Below are 22,904 nucleotides of genomic sequence, written 5' to 3'. Positions count from 1 at the left end.
TTTCTAGAAATAACCAAGTTCTGTGGGTCAGTTTTACAAAAAAAAAGAGAAAGCTTCAAATTCTTCAGACATTTATTGAAATAGAATATCATCGCAGTGGCATTTTGACCACATTTGTAAATATACTGGTGCATATGGAAACATGTAATTTTATTTAAAACATTAGTTTTTGTGTAATCTGATTGGAAGGTAGGTTAAATATATTGGTTACGCAACATACTGTTTGCTCTTACAAGCACATTTCCTGTCTCATTCTTCAACTCTCTCATCACCAGCTGCCTTTACTGAAAATGAGCCACTGGTGGCCAAGGTGCCATGAATGGGTAGAATACAGTTAAGGCGCTGTGGATAATAGTGTTATATATATTACTGTAGTAGTATATTGCTTTAGTAATATATATGTATGCGATCTTAGCTCAGTGCAATTTAAACACATTTGTGGTAATACATATATAGCAGTCTGGCAATCTTGCGCTCATATCAAAATGTCTAAATTTAAAAACATCTAAGTACAAAGTTAATGCAGTTGCATCAGTATGGTCAAGAAACCGTTGTCCTGGATACGTTTATCTAGTTGGGAGTAGTTACTTACTTATTGCCTTGGTTTTCAGTTAACCACTTCTATTTGGCTTCACTTGTATAGATCCTTCTCATATCAAAATATAATGGCTGTTATACAGACTTTAGCTTTTTATATAGTTTGATTGTTTTCATATTGATTGCATTGTTTCTGTTTTTAAAACCATTTCACATTCATTTGGACCACCTATTATTACAAAAGATTTATTGCAAAGTGACTATGTAAAACCGCAAATTAAAATGTTTTACCTATAAAAGCACAGGACTGTTCCTTCAGCTAAATATGTATATGTTTCAGCTGTTACAAATATAAATAAAAATGCAACCGGTAAAATAATTCTAGTACGCAGTATAAGAATGTAGGTGCCTGTACTGTGTGAATGACGTTGAGGGTTTTCCGAGTTTACAAGCTGTCTCTACAGCAAGAGCTGAATATATTAATGAAATTAATATGCTAATAAATAATTCTAAATGTACCCCAAAACAGTATATCGGACAATTAGTTTGATAAAGTTCTCTTTCCATTCCGGCAGTTTTCCTTTCCTTGTTCTTCTCCTTTGTCAACAGCCTTCAACTTCCACGCAGTTACACCTGAAGAACACATTGACAAGATCATGAATGTCATTAAAAGAGGAGTACATAGTAAGCAAACATGAATATTAGGAAAACAAGATAATCTGGTGATTGCTTTAATATTTGAAATAAGCCATTTAAAAAGTCTCACCCTTTCTTGATTTTGGAGTTCGGAGGAATTAGTCCAGCTCCTTGCAAATCAAACTTGTCTCTGTTAGATTCTTAATTTGTGGATCCTCCAGGGCAATAGCAAAGTCTTCCCCTTCTCTCTCTAATTCATGTATTTCTCCTATTGCTTGTATTTCTTCTGGGCTACTTTCTTCCTCAATGTGAGCATGCCCAGTTGTATCCAGGAACACTTCTTCTTGGTCTTCGGCCTGAGATACTTCCAATTGACTTTGCACAGACTCTTGGGGTTCATTCCCAGTCTTCTCTGCACCTTCTTGCTTGCCAATGTCCTCCTCTGCATCTAACCAGACGTCCTGCTCCAGTTCCCCTTCCCATTGGGAGACAGATTCTGCTGACTCGACAACAACCTCAGGCTGAACCGGCGGACTTGATGGCACCGTTCTCTCCGCTTGTTCAACGTGCACTAAGCGTTGCTGTTTTGTTTCTAAAGGCTCCTCAGCAAAGTGAGCTGGCCCCGTTTGACTCAGGAACACGACTTGCTCTAAGCCAACTTGTAGTGCCACTGGTACCACCTGAATCATCTCCCTCGTTGAATCTAATTCTTGAACCAGTCCTGTGACTTCTAACACCCGAGTTACTGAAACCTCAGATACGCATGCCTCCTGTAGTCTCTCGGGTACTTCTGCCATTTGGATTGTTCTCGCTTTTTCTATTGCCTCTTCTGCTTGGACACCAACCTCAGGTCGTTCACGCTGTGTTAAGGGGTCTTTCATTTCTGTGAACGCTATTTGAATGTTTGGTTCCACTTTCTTTTTCCCTTGATGTTCCGTTGCCTCCATTTGTATCTTGGGTTCTACTTTCTCTGTTAGCTGAATTTCTGTTGCCTCTTCATTTTTGATAGTTGGTTCTCCTTCCTGACTTGGTGTAACCATCTCACAAGGGTGAGTTTGCTCCTGTTTTGCATCCATAATTTCCTTCACAGCTACTTCCTGTGGTGAAAATGATGAATCATCTATGAGATGTGCATCAACTTTAGTTTTCTCAAGATCTATTGCCTCTATTGCTTGGACAACAACTTTAACGGTGACCTTTATGTTGGTCAGTGCAATTTTAATGTTTTGTTCAGCTTCCTCTGTCACTTGAAGTTCTGTTCCCTCCATTTGAAGAGTTGATTCCAGTTTCTCGGTTGCTGGAAACTCTGTTCCCTCCATTTGTATTTTGGGTGCCACATTCACATTGACCTCAGACACCTGGATCTGGCGTTTCTGTTCGGTTCCCAATTCTTTTACCTCCTTTTGAATGTTAGGTTCTGTTTTCTCCAATCCTTGAAGTTCTGTCACTTCAATTTTAATAGTTGGATCTTCTTTTTCTTTTTCAAGTTCAGTTACCTCCATTTGTATGTTGGATTCAACATTTTCTGTTGCCTGAATTTCTTCCACCCCCATTTCAGAAGTTGGTTGCACTTTCTCAGATGAGGTTATTATTTGAGGTACTACTATTGCCTGTTTGGCCTCAATCGTTTCAATTGCAGCTAATAGCTCTGGGGAACAGGATGAATCCTCTTCTATGACATTCTTGTCTGATTCCTTTTTTAATTCAACTTCAGTTTCATCCAGATCTGGTTTGAGTTTATATATGGCGACATCGTCTGTAGTCGCAAAAACTATATTTGAGGCGGTTTCCAGTTCATTTCCAATTTCAGTTTCAGATAGAACTTCTGGTGCTGTTCTTTCGATCGATGCATCAGACTCCTTTTTTGTTAATTTTTGAGCCTCTAATTCAGTTGGTTCACTTTTGATAATTTCTGTTCCTTTTCGTTCATCAGTTGGTGGAGTGACAATAACTTGTACTGCAGACCCAGGCTCTTCCTTCAAACAAGACTCCTCCTTTGCCACTTCGTCAGACACTTCTGTCTGGTTTTTCTGTTGATCTACCTCCTTTGCGGTGACATTATCCATCTTATCAAGCATCTCCTCCTCTGTCGCCAGGGAGGTGTAGACATTCTGTACCTCATTTTGAACTATACAGCCAATGTCCATGCCCTCTTTGGCATCTGTGACTCCCATCTCCTCAGCTGATTTGACCTCAACATCTCCCTTGCTTTTTTTGGTCATCTCTATCATGCCCTCCTCCACACATGGTTCCAGGACCCTGACATGCTCTACAGTGTCCTGGGGCTCTTCTTCAGTTGCCATGACATCTAACAAAGGTTCCCTAATGTTTGGTGTTTCTCTGTTGGCGTCATGATCCATTGAGGTTTCGACGCCGCATGCTTGCATTGCAGCACCATCTTCATCCTGCATTGCTGCAACATCCTCAACCATTTCTGCATTTTCTTCAGCCCCAGCAAGTTTATCAATATCACCCTCATCATTTACTGCATTAGAGACCACTTCATGGCTAGGTTCAGTCACTACTAATGTCACATAGTCATGTACTTGTTGTTTTTCAAATACTTCGGGTAGAATTGTCTCCCGGTTAATCAAGACCAATTTCACTGCCGTTGGGGCCTCCAACATCTCGGCAACTTCTGTTACAGAGTTAACTGAAGCATTGTCTGTGTCTGGAGTAGGGATAACTTCAGATAGAACATGTTCCTGAAGCGCTTGGGGTACACTTGTGTCTGAGTTGATAGAGTCTATGTCAACTTCTGTTGATCCATCCAATAATTTTGCAATGTCTGCAAACTCATGTTCATTTTTGACAGCACACTGTCTGGGAATTTCATCAGGGTCTCCAACTACAGTTCTGAGCACTTTCTTAATGAGCTCTTGTGCTATCAGTACTTCCTCTCCAGCTTCAGCTGTTGTAGAAGCAGAGGCATTTTCTCCATTAGTTACTGGGATGTCAGATAGAACTTGCTTTCCAATAACCTCAACCATACTGGACCCCAAAACCAGAGGGGCTATTTGTACAGTAGGTGGAGCTTCAAACTCAGTTTGAACAACTTTACAATCTTGTTCTACGACTCTCTGCTGGGGAATTTCATGAGGGTCATCGTTCCCGGTTGGAAGCGCATTACCCCCAACCACACCCCCAAGAATTTCAACAATATCAGCATTGGAATCCAGCAAAGCTACCTGATCAAATGTCGATGCTTCCAGTTCCTTTGTGACTTCAGTGACCTGGACATCTGTAACTGAAATGTGCTGTGGTTCTTCATTGAGGTTGCTTTCTATAGAAACAGGCTCTTTTACCAACAATGATTGCTCTGAATAAATGACTTTAGCATTTTCCACTGTAATCAAGGTGTTGGCTTTCTCTGCATCAGATCCTAGCTCTTCAGTAACTTGCTTTTCAATAACCTCAACAATACTGGAATCCGAAGTCAGAGGGGTAATTTGTACATGAGATGGAGCTTCAAACTCTGACAGCTTAACTACTTCACCATCTTTTAACACATTCTGTTGGGGAATTTCATTAGGGTCATAATCCAAGTTTGAAACCGTTTTAACCACAAGAGCTTGCTGCAATATCTCAGTTTCATTCTCAATTTCAGCTGTCACTGAGGCTACATCGTGAACTAGGATGTCTTCAGATATATCCTGCTTTTCAAGAACCTCAACGATACCAGCATTAAAGTCCACAGAATCTTCATCAATAGTTGTTGATGCTTCAAATTCCTTAGTAATGTCAGCGATCTGAAGAACATCTGTGAATGAAATGTGCTGTGGTTCCACAATAAGATCGCTTTCTACAACCACAAGCTCTTTTTCCAACAAACATTGCTCTGGTTGAGTTACAGTTTCTTTGTCTTCCTCAACTGAACTGACGGGCTGGGCATTCTCTGCATTAGATCCTAGGTCTTCAAATGTAACTTGCTCTTCAAAAATCTGAACAATACTGGCCTCTGAAATCAGAGGGGCTGGATGAAGAGTAGGTGGAGCTTCAAACTCTGTTGACACCTGAACTACTTCATCATTTTCTTTTACCACACTCTGTTGGGGAATTTCATTAGGGTCATAGTCCATGGTTGGAAGCTGTTCAACCACAAGAGCTTCCTCTGTCAGTACCCCAGTTTCATTCTTAACTTCAGCGGTCTCTGAGAGAGAGGATCCTTCATGTACTGGGATTTCTCCAGATTTAACTTGATTTTCAAGAACCTCAACAATACCAGCAGAAGCTAAATTAATATGCGTCTGTGGATCCAATTCCTTTGTGACTTCAGCAACCTGGACATCATTTTTTACTGAAATGTGCTGCGGTTCCTCACTACGGTCACTTTCCACAATTACAAGCTCTTTTTCCAACAGTGATTGCGCTGATTGAGTTACAGTTTCTTTCTCATCTTCAACTTGTATCAGGGTGCTGGCATTCACTGCATTAGATTCGAGATTTTTAGATACACCTCGCTGTTCAAGAACCTCAACGATACCAGCATTATATACCACAAAAACTACATCAATAGATGTTGATGCTTCCAATTCCTTAGTAATGTCAGCGATCTGAAGAACATCTGTGAATGAAATGTGCTGTGGTTCCACAATAAGATCACTTTCTACAACCACAAGCTCTTTTTCCAACAAACATCGCTCTGGTTGAGTTACAGTTTCTTTGTCTTCCTCAACTGAACTGATGGGTTGGGCATCCTCTGCATTAGATCCTAGGTCTTCAAATGTAACTTGCTCTTCAAAAATCTCAACAATACTGGACTCTGAAATCAGAGGGGCTGGATGAAGAGTAGTTGGAACCTCAAACTCTGTTGACACCTGAACTTCTTCATTATTTTCCTTTACCACACTCTGTTGGGGAATTTCATTAGGGTCATAATCCATGGTTGGAAGCTGTTCAACCATTTGAGCTTCCTCTGTCAGTACCCCAGTTTCATTCTCAACTTCAGCGGTCAATGAGACAGAGGATCCTTCATGTACTGGGATTTCTCCAGATTGAACTTGATTTTCTAGAACCTCAACAATACCAGCAGAAGCTAAATTAATATGTGTTTGTGGATCCAATTCCTTTGTGACTTCAGAAACCTGGACATCATCTTTGACTGAAATGTGCTGCGGTTCCTCACTACGATCACTTTCCACAATTACAAGCTCTTTTTCCAACAGTGATTGCGCTGATTGAGTTACAGTTTCTTTCTCATCTTCAACTTGTATCAGGGTGCTGGCATTTTCTGCATTAGATTCGAGATTTTTAGATACACCTCGCTGTTCAAGAACTTCAACGATACCAGCATTATAGTCCACAGAAACTACATCAATAGATGTTGATGCTTCCAATTCCTTAGTAATGTCAGCGATTTGAACAACATCTGTAACTGAAATGTGCTGTGCTTCCTCAATAAAATCACTTTCTACAGTTACCAGCTCTTTTTCTAACAAACATCGCTCTGGTTGAGTTACAGTTTCTTTATCTTCTTCAACTGTACTGACGGGTTGGGCATTCTCTGCATTAGATCCTAGGTCATCAAATGTAACTTGCTCTACAATAATCAGAACAACACTGGACTCTGAAATCAGAGGGGCTGTATGAAGAGTAGGTGGAGCATCAGACTCTATTAACACCTTAACTACTTCATCATCTTCTTTTACCACACTCTGTTGGGGAATTTCATTGGGGTCATAGTCCATGGTTGGAAGCTGTTCAACCACATGAGCTTCCTCTGTTAGTACCCCAGTTTCCTTCTCAACTTCAGCTGTCATGGAGACCAAGGGTCCTTCGGGTACTAGGATGTCTCCAGATAGATCTTTATTTCCAAGAACCTCAACAATACCAGCATTAGAGTCAACAGAAGCTAAATGAATATGTGCCGGTGGATCCAATTCCTTTGTGACTTCTGCGACCTGGGTATCATCTGTGACTGAAATGTGCTGCGGTTCCTCACTAACGTCACTTTCCACAATTACATGCTCTTTTAACAACAGCGATTTCGCTGATTGAGTTACAGTTTCTTTCTCATCTTCAACTTGTATCAGGGTGCTGGCATTAACTGCATTGAACTCGAGGTCTTCAGATACACCTTGCTTTTCATGAACTTCAACGATACCAGCATTAGAGTCCACAGAAGCTAAATAAACAAATGTTGTTGCTTGCAATTCCTTTGTAAATTCAGCAACCTGGAAATCTTCTGTAACTGAACTTTGCTGTGGTTCCTCACTAAGGTCGCTTTCTACAGTCGAAAATTCTTTTTCCAACAATGATTGCTCTGGTTGAGTTACAGTTGCTTTCTCATCTTCAAATGTAATGACGGGGTCGGCATTTTCTGCATTAGATAATAGGTTTTGAGATGTAACTTGCTTTTCAATACCCTCAACAATACTAAATAGTGGATTCAGAGGGGCAATTTGAACAGCAGGTGGAGCTTCAACCTCTGTTGAACCTTTAACTACTTCAGCCTCTTCTTTAGCAACACTCTGTTGGGGAATTTCGTCTGGGTCATCGTAAGCCATTGTTGGTGGTTTTTCCAGAAGAATTCGCTCTATCCCTGTTTCATTCTCAACTTTATCTGTCACAGAGGCAGAGGCTCTATCTTGTTCTGGGATGTCTTCAGATACTTGCTTTTCAAGAACCTCAACGATGGCAGTATTAGAATCCACAGAGGCTTCATGAGTAGATGTTATTGGTTTCAACTCCTTAGTAACATCAGCGACCTGGACATAATCTGTAATTGAAATTGCGAGAAGTTCCTCACTAACGACACTTTCGACAGTTAAATGCCCTTTAGACAACAATGATTGCTTTGACTGCGTTGCGTTTTCTTTCTCATCTGCATCTGTAATCGAGGTGCATGCATTTTCTGTGAGGGATCCTATGATGTGTTCTGATGTAATTAGCTGTTGATGGATCGCAACATTTCTGGCTTCAGAGTTCAGAGTGCCCAAATGGACAGACTCTGATGTTTTTAATTCATCAGTCACTTCAGTTAGTATGCCATCTTCTTGAATTAGAACTTGTCTGGTTGCATCGCAAGGGTCCTTCTCTCTAGAAACAAGCTCTTTCTCTACAAAACCTTGCTCAGTAACAATTGTAGCCTCCATTTCAACTTTCGTCTTGGCCTCTTCTGCTTGGGACTCTGCAATGTCTTCACTTATTAACTGTTTTTCAAGTAATTGAACAACACTCACATCAGAAATTATAGAGGCCACAAATTGTGAAGTCAATGTTTCCAATTGATCTGGCACTTCAGTAGGTTGGCCATCTTCATGACCTAACACTTCCCTGGGTTCTTCACAAGGGTCATTTGCTCTGTAAATATGCTCTCTCTCTGCCAAGCCTTGCTCAGATACTGCCGCAGCCTTCTTTTCCACTTCACTTGTTGATGAAGGAAGGGCATTTTCTGCTTGGAACTCTGCATTGTCTTCAGTTATAACCTGTTTTTCAACTACCTGATTATTGGTGTCATTATGAATCACAGATGTCATGGGATTAGACATTACTTCCAATTCATCTTCTTCAACTGAAGTGTGCTGTGGTACTTCTTTAGGTTCTCGTTCTCGTGTTGCAAGGCGTTTCTGGGTCAAATCCTCCAGTACTGGACTATCTTCAGTTATCACCTTATGTTCCAGTACCTGAACATTGCTTTCTTCACTTTCTTCAACAGACCTTTCTGTATGCAGTTCACCTGTTACTTCTGTGGTTTCGTCTCCATCCTCACAGAGAGCATCTTGTAAAATCTCGGCGACGTCTTCTTTTATATACATTTCTGTTTCCAGCAGAGTGTGTTCGATTTGTTCTTTTGCTTCAGTGGAGGGAGAACTGTCAGGTACAGTTGAGTCTTGTTCTGGAATATCTTCAGTCATAGATTGGCTTTGAAGTTCTTGAACACCTTGCTCTGCTTGCCCCACGTCCACAGATGGAAATGAGTGTAGCTGACTATTAGTCTTGTCTGCTTTCATTATGACTTCTTCAGGTTCAATAGGTGCTGACACTGGCACATGTCCAAACTCAGCAACCCCTACCTCGACAACTAAGAGCCCATGTTGTTCCCCATACCCAACACTAAGCTCAGCGACATCTTGAATCTGTTCACCACTCAGTATGTGACTTCCTTTAGCAATTTCATCGGTAGGTGTAGCTTCTGAATTAGACACACACGCATCAGTAAGTGTAAGTGTTTCAGACTCATCAACCATTTCCTCGCTTTGGACTTGAATTGTGGCCTCAACATATGAGTCGTTTCCAGGGGGCGCCATTTCATGATCTTGCTCATTATCGTTCTTGTGGTCGTCTATTGAAGTTTCAGACACATTTACATTCTCAGCCGGGGGCAAAATAGCTGAGGTCTTAGCCTTATTACCTTCAGATGAAGAATATGTCACCAGTTGGCTCTCATTAATGTTTTTAAGTTCTTCATCAACAGACATCCCAGCAGTATGAAACTCCTCAGTCGTATCTTCAGATAAACACTGTGTGTAAATTGTTTCTGTCATGTCTGAAAAGCACTCTGCCTCTGCAACTCTGTCAATTGCATCAAATGCTTCAACAGTAAAACCAGTACATAGCAAAGTAGCGTTGGAAGTTTGGTGTGTTGTCAAAATTGTGAGTTCTTTTGAGAATGATGACTCCAATTTGTGAGAAGGGACAGAACCAGCAATTCTTTCGGGATACTGGTCACTTGTGCTCTCTACGGCGTCATTCTGGGTTGCAGAAATGGATTCCACAACTTGACGGAGGAGGTTGTCTGTTTCTTTGACGTCATAGTCCGCTGGCACTGGTGTTGTGTTGCCAGATGTTTTTGAAGAGTCTGTCAACTGGGATACTGCTGAAACCATCTCTGTTTCATCTTCTACTGTTATATCTATGGGCTCTGGTGCAGTAACAGCCTCAGATGCGAACTCTATTACATCTGCAATTGTGTCGTCTCTTGCTGCATCGTCAGCAAATGAGGCAGGCGTGGCTATGCTCTCCTCGATTAGACCTTCCTCCGGGATGTCACTGAGCAGTTGAAGCTTACTGACAATCTCTGACAGATCTTCCACTTCTTCCATGGAAGCAGGGGTTGTAGATGTCAGTTTTTCTAAAGCATTTTCAGTGTCCTTAGTCCCTTTAGGCAAGGCTGGTGTGCTGTCACACATAACTACTGCATCTGTTGTCTGACCAGTGAGCTCCTCTTGTTCTTTTGGGGCTTCAGCTTCAGCTGTTTGACTTTCTAGCATTGCCTGTATTTTTCCTTGACTCTCTGTTACAGGTATGTCAAATTCGGACAAAGGAATAATTGCAGGTGTATCTGAGTCTTCCTCGTCTGAATGTTCTTCTCTTTCAGGCTTATCGGAAGGTACTTCCTCTTGCTTTTCATATGGTCTCCTCTTCCTTCGTCCAGGGAGAAATTTCTTTAATGAAAAGGATGATTCGTCCTGGATGATTTCACTATCTGAGGTGTGCTCCTTGGTTTCCTCTCCATCTCTAGATTTCCGTTTTGGTGTGACCAGACGTTTTAATGATTTCCATGTTGACCCTTCGTCGTCTGAGGGACTTCTTCCATGCTCTGGGGAAGAGGCTAGGTTATCCTCCATCTCATGTGAACTGTCCAGGTCTGTAGCATGTCTTGATTCAGCTGCTGCTCTGTTATCATCTCCCTCAGTTCTAGCTTTCTGTTCATCAGCACTTGAACTTTTTCTGCTCCTTCTGTTTCCAGAACCACACAAGAGTGAGTCCCATGAAACAATTGAATCTTTCCTCTTCCTGCTTTCCTCTGTGTTCCCATCTTCTATTTCTTCTCCCTCACTTAGCTTTGGTTCCTCCGGTTTGCTTGATACAATGACCTCCTCGTTACTCAGAGTGGAGTTTTTCTGGAACTTCTTAGGAGTAAGAAGTCTTTTCAACGTCTCCCAGGCACTTTCCTCCAACTTTTTCACCTCTTCTGGAGCCACTTTTGGGCTTTCGTCTGTTGTACTCTCGGATGACTCTACTGACGATTGCAAAGGGCAGGTAACGCGCTCAACGGAGTCTGATGATTTCTTCCTCCCTTGTTGCTTTGTGGAAACCTTCTTCAAGTTAGCCCCAGAAAGCAGACGTTGTAGTGAGCTACTTGGAAATTTGACCTTCTCTTCAGAACTGAGCAGTTCATCATTGGCATTAACAAGGTTTTCTCCAGTTCCATGATCATTATTTGTCGGGGCTGATTCGCGCATGACCTCCTCATTTCCATTTTTTGTTTTCTGCTTTTCCTCAACCACAGCTATTTCAGCCTTCGGGAAAAGCTCATGTTGTGCCAAGTCTTTTCCAATTCCTTCTATCCCGCCCTGTTCCTCTCTATCCATGTCTACCGATTCTTTCTGATTCGTCTTGATTTTTAGGCTTTCCTCTTCGGCTGGTTTCTTCTTTTTCCGTAGACTAGAAAAGATTCCTGTTGTAAAGAATACCTTAATGGGAGACAGCACCTCCTCTTCAGCAGAGTCCTGTGGACATGATCCTCCAGGCTCTACTTCTGACCTGACACCCTCTGTGTCGGCTTGGGCCAAAATCCCTTCTGTAGCTTCCTGATCCACCTCCGTTGCCGCGGGGGTTTTGTGTTCAACGTCCTCCTGGATGTTCTCCTCAGATGTCATGTCCGTCACCGTGGGGCAGGTCGTGGATTCATTGTCAGCCGAGTCCTGTGCCGTGTGAGGATCGCCATTGTTCTCGCAAGTCTCGCTCGTGCTTTCGTTTGCCCCTTCGCAGGTGTCCCCCGGGATGCACGGCGCCACCTCTTGGTTGGGGAGAACATCAGAAGCTATCTCAGCTGGTTTATCATCTGGGCCCTGCTTGAGGGTTAATTTCAGACTGATGTTGCTGAAGAATCTCCTGAAGCCTTTATTGATTTCGTTCATCTTATCCTCTTGATCGTTTAGCGATGCCTCATCGGCTTCGGGATCAGAATCTGTCACATTGTTGATCTCCACGTCCTCTAACAGTGCTTCCTTGTCGTCCACCGTCGCAAATGTATCGGAAACATCTTCTCTTGCAGAAACCAGGGGTGATTCTGTGTCACAGACTGAAAAGGTGAAAACAAGATGTCACACTTCAAACAGGAGATGGTGCAACATGTACTAGCTACATGGTAGCAAAGACAACATAATCAAGGAAGAAATTGTGTTTTTTTAGTAAATGAGGCTATTCATACAGTGGAAAACCTTAAACACTGTATGTAAATACTTACGGTCATCATTGAACTCATCTTCGAGGTGATCGTTTAGTTCTGCTAGTGGGCCATCTGATTTCCCATGCAGACCGGAGATCTGTGTATCATTTTCGGGAAGCTGAAATGTAAAACATGAGGTGGAGTATTTACATTAACTATTCTTTTTCCATTCATTCGCATTCACACCTACTAGAATACATTAAAACACCACAGATAATTACACTTTTCAGACATAACAAGTGTGTTATTGTAACCATTTGTTGAATGTTTCTTATTTACTAAAGACAGGGGGTGTGGCCCATCTAAAAACATGTTAGATCCACCGACACACACACGCTGTCTAGGACTTTGTTTGTTATCCACACACAACATGTTTGAGGATATGTTATTAGTAACACAGTTGTGTCAGATTGTAAGATTCAAACCTCCAGCAGCAATGGCAGCAGACCTATTCTCAAATTCCTGTCTATATATAGGTCATTGTGTCAATGGTTATAATGGACAACCAATATAATATTTATAAGGGTATTTGGTCACCAAATCTCGAAGTGAATAAAGCCACATGTTGCCTTGTATTTCAACCATGGCAGTAGACATAGAAGATGCATGTACATATAAGGGGGTCGGGTGGCAATGGTAAAAAAACATTTTCCCCTGCATTTGTGGGTGCCACTGTCTTTGAATATGAATATATATATATATATATATATATATATATATATATATATATATATATATATATATATATATATATATATATATATATATAATGTATACATTTTGCCTCACCTATATATTAGGGCATGATGACTTGCACTATTAATTCTATGCATCCAGTGAATCCAAATGTGTTTATGAAGGCCAGAGGCCTACCGAGGATAAAGAGGAAGCTGATTCTCCTTCCTTAAATATGTTTACTTTTAAAGAAGACAAGTTTACATTGGGACCGGATTTTCTCTATTTATAATAATTTAAAGTCGAAACGTTAACCAGCCAATATTCTGTTTAACCAGCTGTCATTCTATTAAACCAGCCTACTGTTCTTCAAGCCCAAAGTCCATTGAAATTAGAAGAAAAATAAGATAATTTCAAGTTGAATAGCCTATCATAGGGCTACTACCCATGCAGATCACAGAGGCCACTTAACATTTCTTATATCAGACATCAGACACACACAAATAGACAACCACTAACCATAGAATAGGGCAATTATATCCTGCATAACAGTTATAACCCTGCCCTCCCCAAAGGGGCAGCACAGCCAGTCAGGCTGGCTGTTCAAGACGGACTTGGGATGGTGCACGCTAAGATTCAATGCTGCCCCAGTGCAGGGTGCAGCTAGAAGGAAATTCCATCTCAGATTATTGGATCAAAGAATTAAAGTTTTTCTAAGCCTGGACATACTGCTTTGTGATTTACTGCCTTGTTTTCTGCCACCATTAGCTGCCTATGTGACCATCTTCAACATAAACCATCTATGTCAGGTCAATTAATCAACTTAAAGTGAAGTGGCTAGACCTGGCACAAATGTAAACAGGAAGTAGGCTATGAAAACTGTATATGGTTGGTGAGAAATAGCAATAGTTATATAGAAGAGAATAAAAACCTCATAAAAGGCTTTTCTGATTAGGCCTGCAACTACTTATCTCCTCAAGTGAATGGTGCTTAAATCAATTGAAACAAAGATTCCATCTCTATGTCTATGCTTTCATTGAAATGTTGGCAGCAACACACTGCAGTGGAAGGCGTGCTTTAAAAAAAACCAGCATAGAAGTTTGAGGCGTTTCATCAACAATAGCTGCACAGCCCATCACCAAAGCAAATGGAACTTGGAAGCAATGTTTACCTTATCCATAAACCTTAAATTTAACATTACCTAGGCGTTATACCACGACCCGGTGCCAGTCTGATCAGTGACGATGGCAGGGATTACATATTAGGAGTTGATAATGTATTAAAAGTATCACCAAATTAAAGTTAAAACACTTAGGCCTTTTCGACGATGATATATTAAGGTCTACACAGGGCCTATTATAATTTAATTACTATTTTTAAATGCAAATGCGATACCTTGTCTTCCACGTTGCAGTCTCCGCTATCCTGAGCCCGACCACTATCCGTATCTCTCTCAGCATCCTGCTCAGCGTCCCGCGGTGCAGACTGCGTGTCCCCCATCGTCTCGGGTTGCTGCGGAGAGCTGGTACTCCAAGGATGAAGAGCCTCGCTGTTCGAAGAGGAGAGTCGAAGATATCCAGAGACCGCGCACCAGTCGAGAGCTGTGTGCACATGAGCTCATGTGCTGCTGCGGACTCGCTACTGATGCCAAGTCTTTTAGAGGAAACACCTCCCTTGGTACAGTCACATGAAGGTGAGACCATCCGGGACCGGTCCGCCACGGCACGCCTCCCTCTCACTGCATCAAAGATAAATATATAATAAAGAGCCCCGTAGACTAATGCCACATCATGCAGAGCTAAGCCTGCACAGTTATGATATGCAGTTGGTCTTGGGGGCATCAGGCTATTGGTTGACATAAGTCCTCTTCTGACGATGAAAACCGACCATACATTCGCCTACATTTGTGATGACACAAAGGCTTGTGTTTTAGGACGATTGTTCTGAATCAGATTCATATCAAAACATGCATTACCCAGTTTTGGTGGGGATACAATATTAGCATACTAGTACTCTTTACAACATAATAATGTAAGCATAGGCATATATATTTAATTAGAATGACACGCATAAATCCAATTTGTATGTATAATTGAGCTACAAATATAAATTTGCCACATTTCTAAAGGGAACTATACAAGCTCAGTCTGTGTAATAAGCAAGTTAATGTGATTACAGGGTGTATCCCACGGTTCTGAGAGCAGATGTTTGCTCATTAGTCCCTCAACTGTTACGAGTTTGAAACCGTTCTCAAAACAATCCTGTGTCAGTGTTAGGCCTATGTATTCTCGGATTTGAAGAAAGGAAAATGGTTTTATTATTATTTAGATATTTAATCCACATAGGGAATCGATAAGGTAATTTGCTATAGGTCTATGCATATGAGGCCAATTCCTATATTTCTTATAAGAATATGCTATAACAATACATTCCAATTAGAATTTTTTGAGTTTTGTGTTGTGCTATTGGTCTTATGATAGGTTACTAATTAAAAATGAACAGTTACATTTAAGGAACATAATCAAACTTTTAATACTCAATACTCATTGAGTATCATGCAAAAGCAGTGAAAACAGTGGATCGAGTTCAACTGGAAACATGGAACTTAAATCGAACCCCATCAATAAACCTTTTTCACTTCGAGGTATATCGATTAGAGAAGCTTTTCAGCAGGGTTTTACGTTGGCAGGTGCCAGCGGCTCTTGGTAGAGTTCAAATCCCTAAAATAAACTTGACATATGTATTCTCTTTCTGCTTATTAGTTCACACAAGAGTGAGACATTCTCACCTCTGATGAAATCCTTGCAGGAGAGAAAGCATGCGACACAGAAAAGACTCGCAGAGTAAAGAAAGTTCAGCTGGAATTACAAATCAACTGACAGGTCAAGTGTAGCTCCCAGGAAGAAATCTTTTCATGATGTTATTCGGACATTAACAGGGACATGAGGGCAGAATATCACGAGCAACATAAACAAGCATCCACCGGGACGGCCTGAGAAGTGCTCATCTGTTCCCTACAGTCCTAGATATGATTGGATTAGTCCATGTTTAGTACTAGTCAGCCATGACAGAATGGGCAGATGAAGAGAGGCTTTGAAAGAAGATTCCAACTCCAATGCAGGAATTTTTACTTATTAAACAGATTTTTTGACGAATGAGACCGTCACCGATATCTTGAGAGATTAAAGAGATGCATGCTCACTGATAGTAGATGCTAAGTTAAAAAGCCATAGGCCCTACCTGAAGCTTTTCTGATTCAAAACACTTCGTATCGGCCTTTATGGGCGAAAAAACAACAGCATTGAGTGAAACATTTTAAGAACTAGAAAGACACATGACAACATGTTAATTTAATAAGATTCTCTGGTACAGTGGTGTGTTTGTTCAACCGGCTAATAAGTTGAATTTATTAGTGAGCGGGCCTGGCCCACAGCTAAGGTAACTGGAAACAGCTGATGTTTTCTTCGCTGATTACAGATCGCGGGACTGTGTACAGGATGCAGCAAGGCGGTGGTCCATACACAAGCAACTATTTTACTTCATGCTGAGGTGTGTTGGTTTTCCTCTTTGGTCTTCTATTCTATAGATCCCTGAAGACGCCTGAAGCTCTCTGGACACTGGTGGTGCGATTGGAATAGCTATCTACATTTTTATCAATATCTATGGGCAATTGGCCCATCGTGTTCAAACTGAACTACTTGCTTGTAGGGTAACACAGTGGCCATTATTTTTAAAGGATATTATTGTGTGAAATATAAACTTAAATGTGTCTCTTTGGAAGGTGGCGTGAAGTAAATTTGGTGCACAAAACTGGATAGACTATGGGCCCTATTTTAACGGTCTGAAACGCAAGTGGGAAAGCGCAAAGCGCAAGTAGCTTTGTGGGCGGTTCTACGGCGCTATCGCTATTTTACAGGCGGATAAATGACGCTTGCGCCGCGGCGCAAGCGTCAAAAGGGTTGGTCTGAAGCAGCCTAATTACCCGTAGGTGTGGTTTGGGCGTAACGTGCAACAAACCAATGAGAGTGCCAGCTCCCATCCCGTTTAAGAGCCATGAGCGCATTTGAATCGGACGAGTTGATATTTTGACAGCGCGTCTGCAGTCTCCGATGGGACAGATGCACATGAATTTGCAAATGGCTTAGTTTATTGCCAAATAATGTGGCCTAATTCACACATGGAATAAGGGGTTTTCTTCCACAACTTCAGAAATACTGAGTCCTCAAATAAATTTCGGCAAAGAAAACGTATGATAGGCTATAACATATGATATGCGGTAACTGTGGTTCTATTTAATGATATACGCAATACATTATAAACATTGTTTCTTATCAGTATTGTATGCTATCCTAATATGCATGTGTCCCCGCGGTAATAGACATTGCCATTGATTGTATAATGCGTTACGTGTTTAGTTTGCCCAAGTGAAGGAGTTCAAGTACCTCGGGGTCTTGTTCGCAAGTGAGGGAACTATGGAGCGTGAGATTGGCCGGAGAATCGGAGCAGCGGGGGCGGTATTGCGTTCGCTTTACCGCACCGTTGTTACGAAAAGAGAGCTGAGCCGCAAGGCAAAGCTCTCGATCTACCGGTCTATCTTCGTTCCTATCCTCACCTATGGTCATGAGGGTTGGGTGATGACCGAAAGGACGAGATCGCGGGTACAAGCGGCCGAGATGAGTTTTCTCAGAAGGGTGGCTGGCGTCTCCCTTAGGGATAGGGTGAGAAGCTCAGCCATCCGTGAGGAACTCGGATTAGAGCCGCTGCTCCTTTACTTAGAAAGGAGTCAGCTGAGGTGGTTCGGGCATCTGGTAACGATGCCCACTGGGCGCCTTCCTTGGGAGGTGTTTCAGGCACGTCCAGTGGGGAGGAGACCTCGGGGAAGACCCAGGACTAGGTGGAGAGATTATATCTCAACACTGGCTTGGGAACGCCTCGGGATCCCCCCGTCAGAGCTGGTCAATGTGGCCCGGGAAAGGGAAGTCTGGGGCCCCCTGCTTGAGCTGCTCCCCCCGCGACCCGACCCCCGATAAGCGGACGAAGATGAGATGATGATGAGAGTGTTTAGTTTGCGTGTGTTTAAACAGAGCACACACGCGCGCCCGCATTCATTAATTCTTTTTAACACTCACTCGCGGTAAAACAATGTTTTTCACGATCAAATAGGCCTACTCATCAATCCTAAAAGTTATGGGCATGTAGGCCTACACGATGTCTGTGTCAAGAAAATATGTGTTTGCTGTACGGTGTTTGCAGATGCATTGATTAAAAAGTAGCCTACAACTTATTACCGCTGCATCAGCTGTTCTTTCCCAAATAATTTACCAAGAATGTGCGGCTAGGTAGATGAGAGAAGCAAAGTGTATGCGCGAGGTGCACAAGCAATCCGTATGCATCGCATGCGCATGTATGCTTGCGCCCTTAAAATAGCATCTGAACAACGCGCCACTGACTTTAAACCAGGTATTTCCTGGTCAGTAGCGCAATGGTATTCAGAGACGGCAAAATACCGTTTGCGCCAGAACACGCCTCCTCCTTCCGCCGAACCGCCCCTTGGGGCGCAAGATCATTCCCTAATTTACCGGCGAGTGGCGCAGGCGGCAAAAGAGCGCTCTGCGCCAGTTGTAAACTAGCAACGACACATGCGCCAGTGACTAAGTCACTTGCGCCGGATGCAAGATAGGGCCCTATGACTATAAAATTAGTACTTTAAGCAGACATATTATGGTGTTTTCCCAACAAGTAAACATAGTATTTGAGTTCCAGAAAACATGTTTTTGAAGCTGTTTGCTGGAAATAGCTTTTAGGAAAAAAAGTATTGTCTACCGCTATTCCACTCTGTTTCAGCCCCTTCAGAATGCACTGTTTCTGGTGTCTGTAGCGTTGATGCAAATGAGCTGCTGCCCATTGACCAATGAGCTGTCAGACTGAACCACAGCATGGAGGAGAAGGGCTTGTTGCCGTTTGCTGACTCCTGGAGCTCTATATCTATGTAATATAATATAACATAATAATATTATATACGGGTATTTATATAATATATTTAATATCACGGGCCGGCCAAAAGCTATGTGCGCCTCGGATGATATTATAAATAATAAAGACTGTGTCTGACGTCTCTGGTACTTCCACAAGTAAAGACTCGTAGTGGGGGATATCTCAGCCATGGTTGAGAAGAATTGGGGGGAAGGAACTTTGGCATTGACTCTCTGAAGTCCATGAACCGCGACATGGAGAAGAAAAGGATTGTACTCCGGGAGCTGAGCTGCCGGACTGCCTCCGAGCTCCCCGCGCCGAAGCTGCTGGACTACAGTCCGTCCGCCGTCGAAGCCATCCGGCCGCAGTCCGGCAGCTCCGGCGGTGTACTGTACAGTTCAGCTGAACTGGCGCCGAAGCTAGATGTCAGCTCCAGTGGACTAGCAACTCGGGTGGACGAGCAGCTCCGGCTGCGGTAGCTCGGTGGCAGTCCGGCAGCTCAGCTCCGAGAGTGCAATCCCTTTCTACTCCATGTCTCCTCCTACCAACTTCCGCCGAAGCTTCGGCGGCAGCTCCGGTGGGGTGAGCTCGGCACCAGAGAAAGGGATTGCACTCCCGGAGCTTATCTGCAGGGCTAGCGCCAGGTTCCCCCCGAAGGAGCTGCTCGTCCGCTGGTCCACAAAATCATAGCAATGCTCTGATTGGAGGGGAGTGGGGAAGTGGGAGGTAATATTCAAATGTGCCCCCTTCCTACGTAGGAGGGGGCGCCGAAACTGACACGCTCGTTTGGTAGCTGGAGGCGGACTGCTTCCAGAAATGCGTATCTCACTCAAGAAATCATGTACAGACTTTTTTCAAAGTTTGTATGCGTGTGGGAGCACCATGTACCCACAACAACACCCCAAATCCCAGGAAAAGTGCTGTTTTCATAATATGTCCCCTTTAACTACTAGATCTAATGCTTCCCACAGAATTTCTTCTTCTGTGGGAATGTGCTAAATTCGGAATGTGTTTCTTTGAATAACAGACAATTGACACAAATGTAAATTGATTCTCTAAATCTTATTTAGTCCTGACTTTTCATATCGTATCCTATTTTATCTTGTATTAAAAAGTCAAAAAGTCACCTCTGGACATTTGGAAGTGGAATCCTTAGGAATCAATGGCTTTGGTTAGAATACATGGGAGGCCTGGAGGACTTTTGGAACAGGTTCAACCATGGTGTGTCCTCTCAAGCCTGTACCTGGGTCTGCTTTTCAGGAAGCAAGAGCAGATTTAAAAGGCTTGCAAGGGGGCCCTCTTGATCAGGCGATGTGATTTAATGTGGTCCCAACTTGTTTAACCTAGGAGTTATTTCTTGTTCTATCTAAATTTGTCTCTGGTAAACCCTGGGTTTGCTTTGCAGAAATCAAGCCCTGATCAAATGAACGATGGCGACTCTGCATGGAGGTCATGTGACCTGATGATGATGATGACAGTAAGTCGGTGGTGAACCTTCAGAACAGGTCAACAACATCATGTCATGTGTCTATGTGCAAGAGAAAGAGTCAGGCTGAGATACATCATGAGGCTTCAAAACCTGTGTCTAATTCCTTGGAAAAGACGTATAACGTATCGATTTAGACATGGCGTTGGGAAACGGAAAGGACTTGACATCTGCGATGATCTCGATCATCAAACGAGAAGGAAGTGGGCTCACTAGTGATTGACATCCAGTTTGTTAAACTTACATCAATTGGTTTAATACAGTGGAATGCTTCACACACACAATGCTGGCAGCTGAAACATTTGGAACAAGAAATAGAGAACACCATTTACAATGTGCTAAAATAATGATGTTGTCATATATCCTTTTCTTTCACCTTGTTGTAAGGAACCGGTCAAAGAGAAATGTATAAACAAATACAAGCAATTTTATTAGGACACTATAAATTCACATCATTAATCAATCAACCTTATTAATATAACATGAAAGGTTAAACCAGTCAGAGCAAACATAGCACATACTATCAACACACATACTAGTACATAATCTCAACCAGCTTTAATCAGGTTACTATATTGGGCTAACCCAATAAATACATGCCAGTTTTAACCCATAGGCAGAATGTTTATGTGTGTGTGTGTGTGTGTGTGTGTGTGTGTGTGTGTGTGTGTGTGTGTGTGTGTGTGTGTGTGTGTGTGTGTGTGTGTGTGTGTGTGTGTGTGTGTGTGTGTGTGTTAAGGCTAACAAGGGGTATGCATAGGGTAATTCTACACTCTTCCATCTTACACCGATTTTTGGCCGATGATTGTGTATGTGTGCGCATGCGTCTGTTGGTGTGTCCGACTTCATATTGGGGCAACATTTTTATCAGACTTAAATGTAGGGAAAGTCAACCTCAGCCCAATACTCAGCCCAGAGAGTTCCGGTAGGTTTGGTTGGACTTCGCTCTTGTCTTTGTGACTTCCTCTGTATTTATGTTTATTAATATCCTCAACACATTGTATTCTGTTAGAATGAGAGAACCAACAGGTTCAACAAGACTTATTATTGACGTAGTTACTTAGTTTAAGTGGGTGCCCTTACAACACTTGAAACACTTTGATGCAATACTGAATTGTGCTCACAGATTATGCCATGTAGAATTCGGATAACAATGAATAAATCGGTTAACTGATGTGACAGATTGTTTAAACTCACTAAAGCCGTTCTCTGGAAATGCTCATCCACTTCATCACATGATGAAAGATGAAGTGGAGCTTGGGAAAAACCGTCATGCTGTACATGAGAAAAAGGCTTGATTCGATGCGACTCCTCCTCAGGTAAAGAAGGCCAAACATTTTTTGGGAGATTATGCAACCCAAACACTTAGTGGCCTCTTGTGGAATATAAATGTATCTGTTTTCGGGTCAGTAAAAAGTTGGGTTTGAAAGGGCTATATGTTTTAACAATTTGTTTTTTTTGTTTATTTTGTAAACAAATTTATATTTCACACACACACACACACACACACACACACACACACACACACACACACACACACACACACACACACACACACACACACACACACACACACACACACACACACACACACACACACACACACACACACACACACACACACACACACAACGTTCAACCACAGTTTAAAATCCCGCAAGCTAAAGTCAGAATGCTGTCTCTGCGTGATCAGTATGTTGGTTGATGATGAGGCACTAATTTCCACAGGTGGGCCTAGATGATGTGTCATTTCCACAGCCCTGCATGAGGGTGGATATCACACACTACATCTGCTTTAAGCTGACATCATAGATAAAAGAAACGATAAAAAGCAGAACACTAAAAATTAAATAGTAACACTTGCTCAGACTGTTCGTCAGACTTGTACAATAGGGATTACATGGCATAAACATCTGTTAACTGGTTGATCTGTGAATTTTGGCGGACTAAAATCGTGCTCTGGAAACGCACATCAACTTCATTACATGATGGAAGTGACAGAAGGTTGTGGAAAAACTGCGATGCTTTCCATGAGGCTTGATTCGGTGCGATCTATGCTCAGGTAAAGAAGACAAAAAGCTAGTTTTCAAGTGAGACAATTCTATGCAACCCAAACACTTAGTGCCATCTTGTGGAATATAAATGTATCTGTTTTTGGTCTGTTCAAAGTTTCTTTAGAAAGCGCTTTTTTGGCACATGAAAATGTCTTCAAATCTTTGAATGACTTTGCTATTTAAATCATAGGCTTTTATAATGTGACCTTATTATATATATATATATATATATATATATATATATATATATATATATATATATATATATATATATATATATATATATATATATATATATAACATTAGATTTATAGTTAAAACTTCGATTTAAACCACACACAAACAAACACACACACACACACGCGCG

The 22,904-nt window shown here is 42.0% G+C and overlaps 1 protein-coding gene across 1 annotated transcript; it reads right to left on the bottom strand.

The window, feature by feature from the left end:
• Window positions 1-54: 54 nt before the first annotated feature.
• Window positions 55-14,665, bottom strand: akap12a (A kinase (PRKA) anchor protein 12a). Its single transcript, XM_030356772.1, has 4 exons — window positions 14,420-14,665; window positions 12,368-12,467; window positions 1,304-12,202; window positions 55-1,170 (listed from the first exon to the last, which is right to left on the bottom strand). The coding sequence occupies exons 1-3, from the start codon at window positions 14,522-14,524 to the stop codon at window positions 1,332-1,334; spliced, it is 11,076 nt and encodes a 3,691-aa protein (XP_030212632.1). The 5' UTR covers window positions 14,525-14,665; the 3' UTR covers window positions 55-1,170; window positions 1,304-1,331.
• Window positions 14,666-22,904: the final 8,239 nt, after the last annotated feature.

This window comes from Gadus morhua, chromosome 5 (assembly GCF_902167405.1).
Source record: "Gadus morhua chromosome 5, gadMor3.0, whole genome shotgun sequence".
In the NCBI taxonomy this organism is placed as follows: domain Eukaryota; kingdom Metazoa; phylum Chordata; class Actinopteri; order Gadiformes; family Gadidae; genus Gadus; species Gadus morhua.
This window is presented reverse-complemented; position numbering and strand designations above follow the sequence as displayed.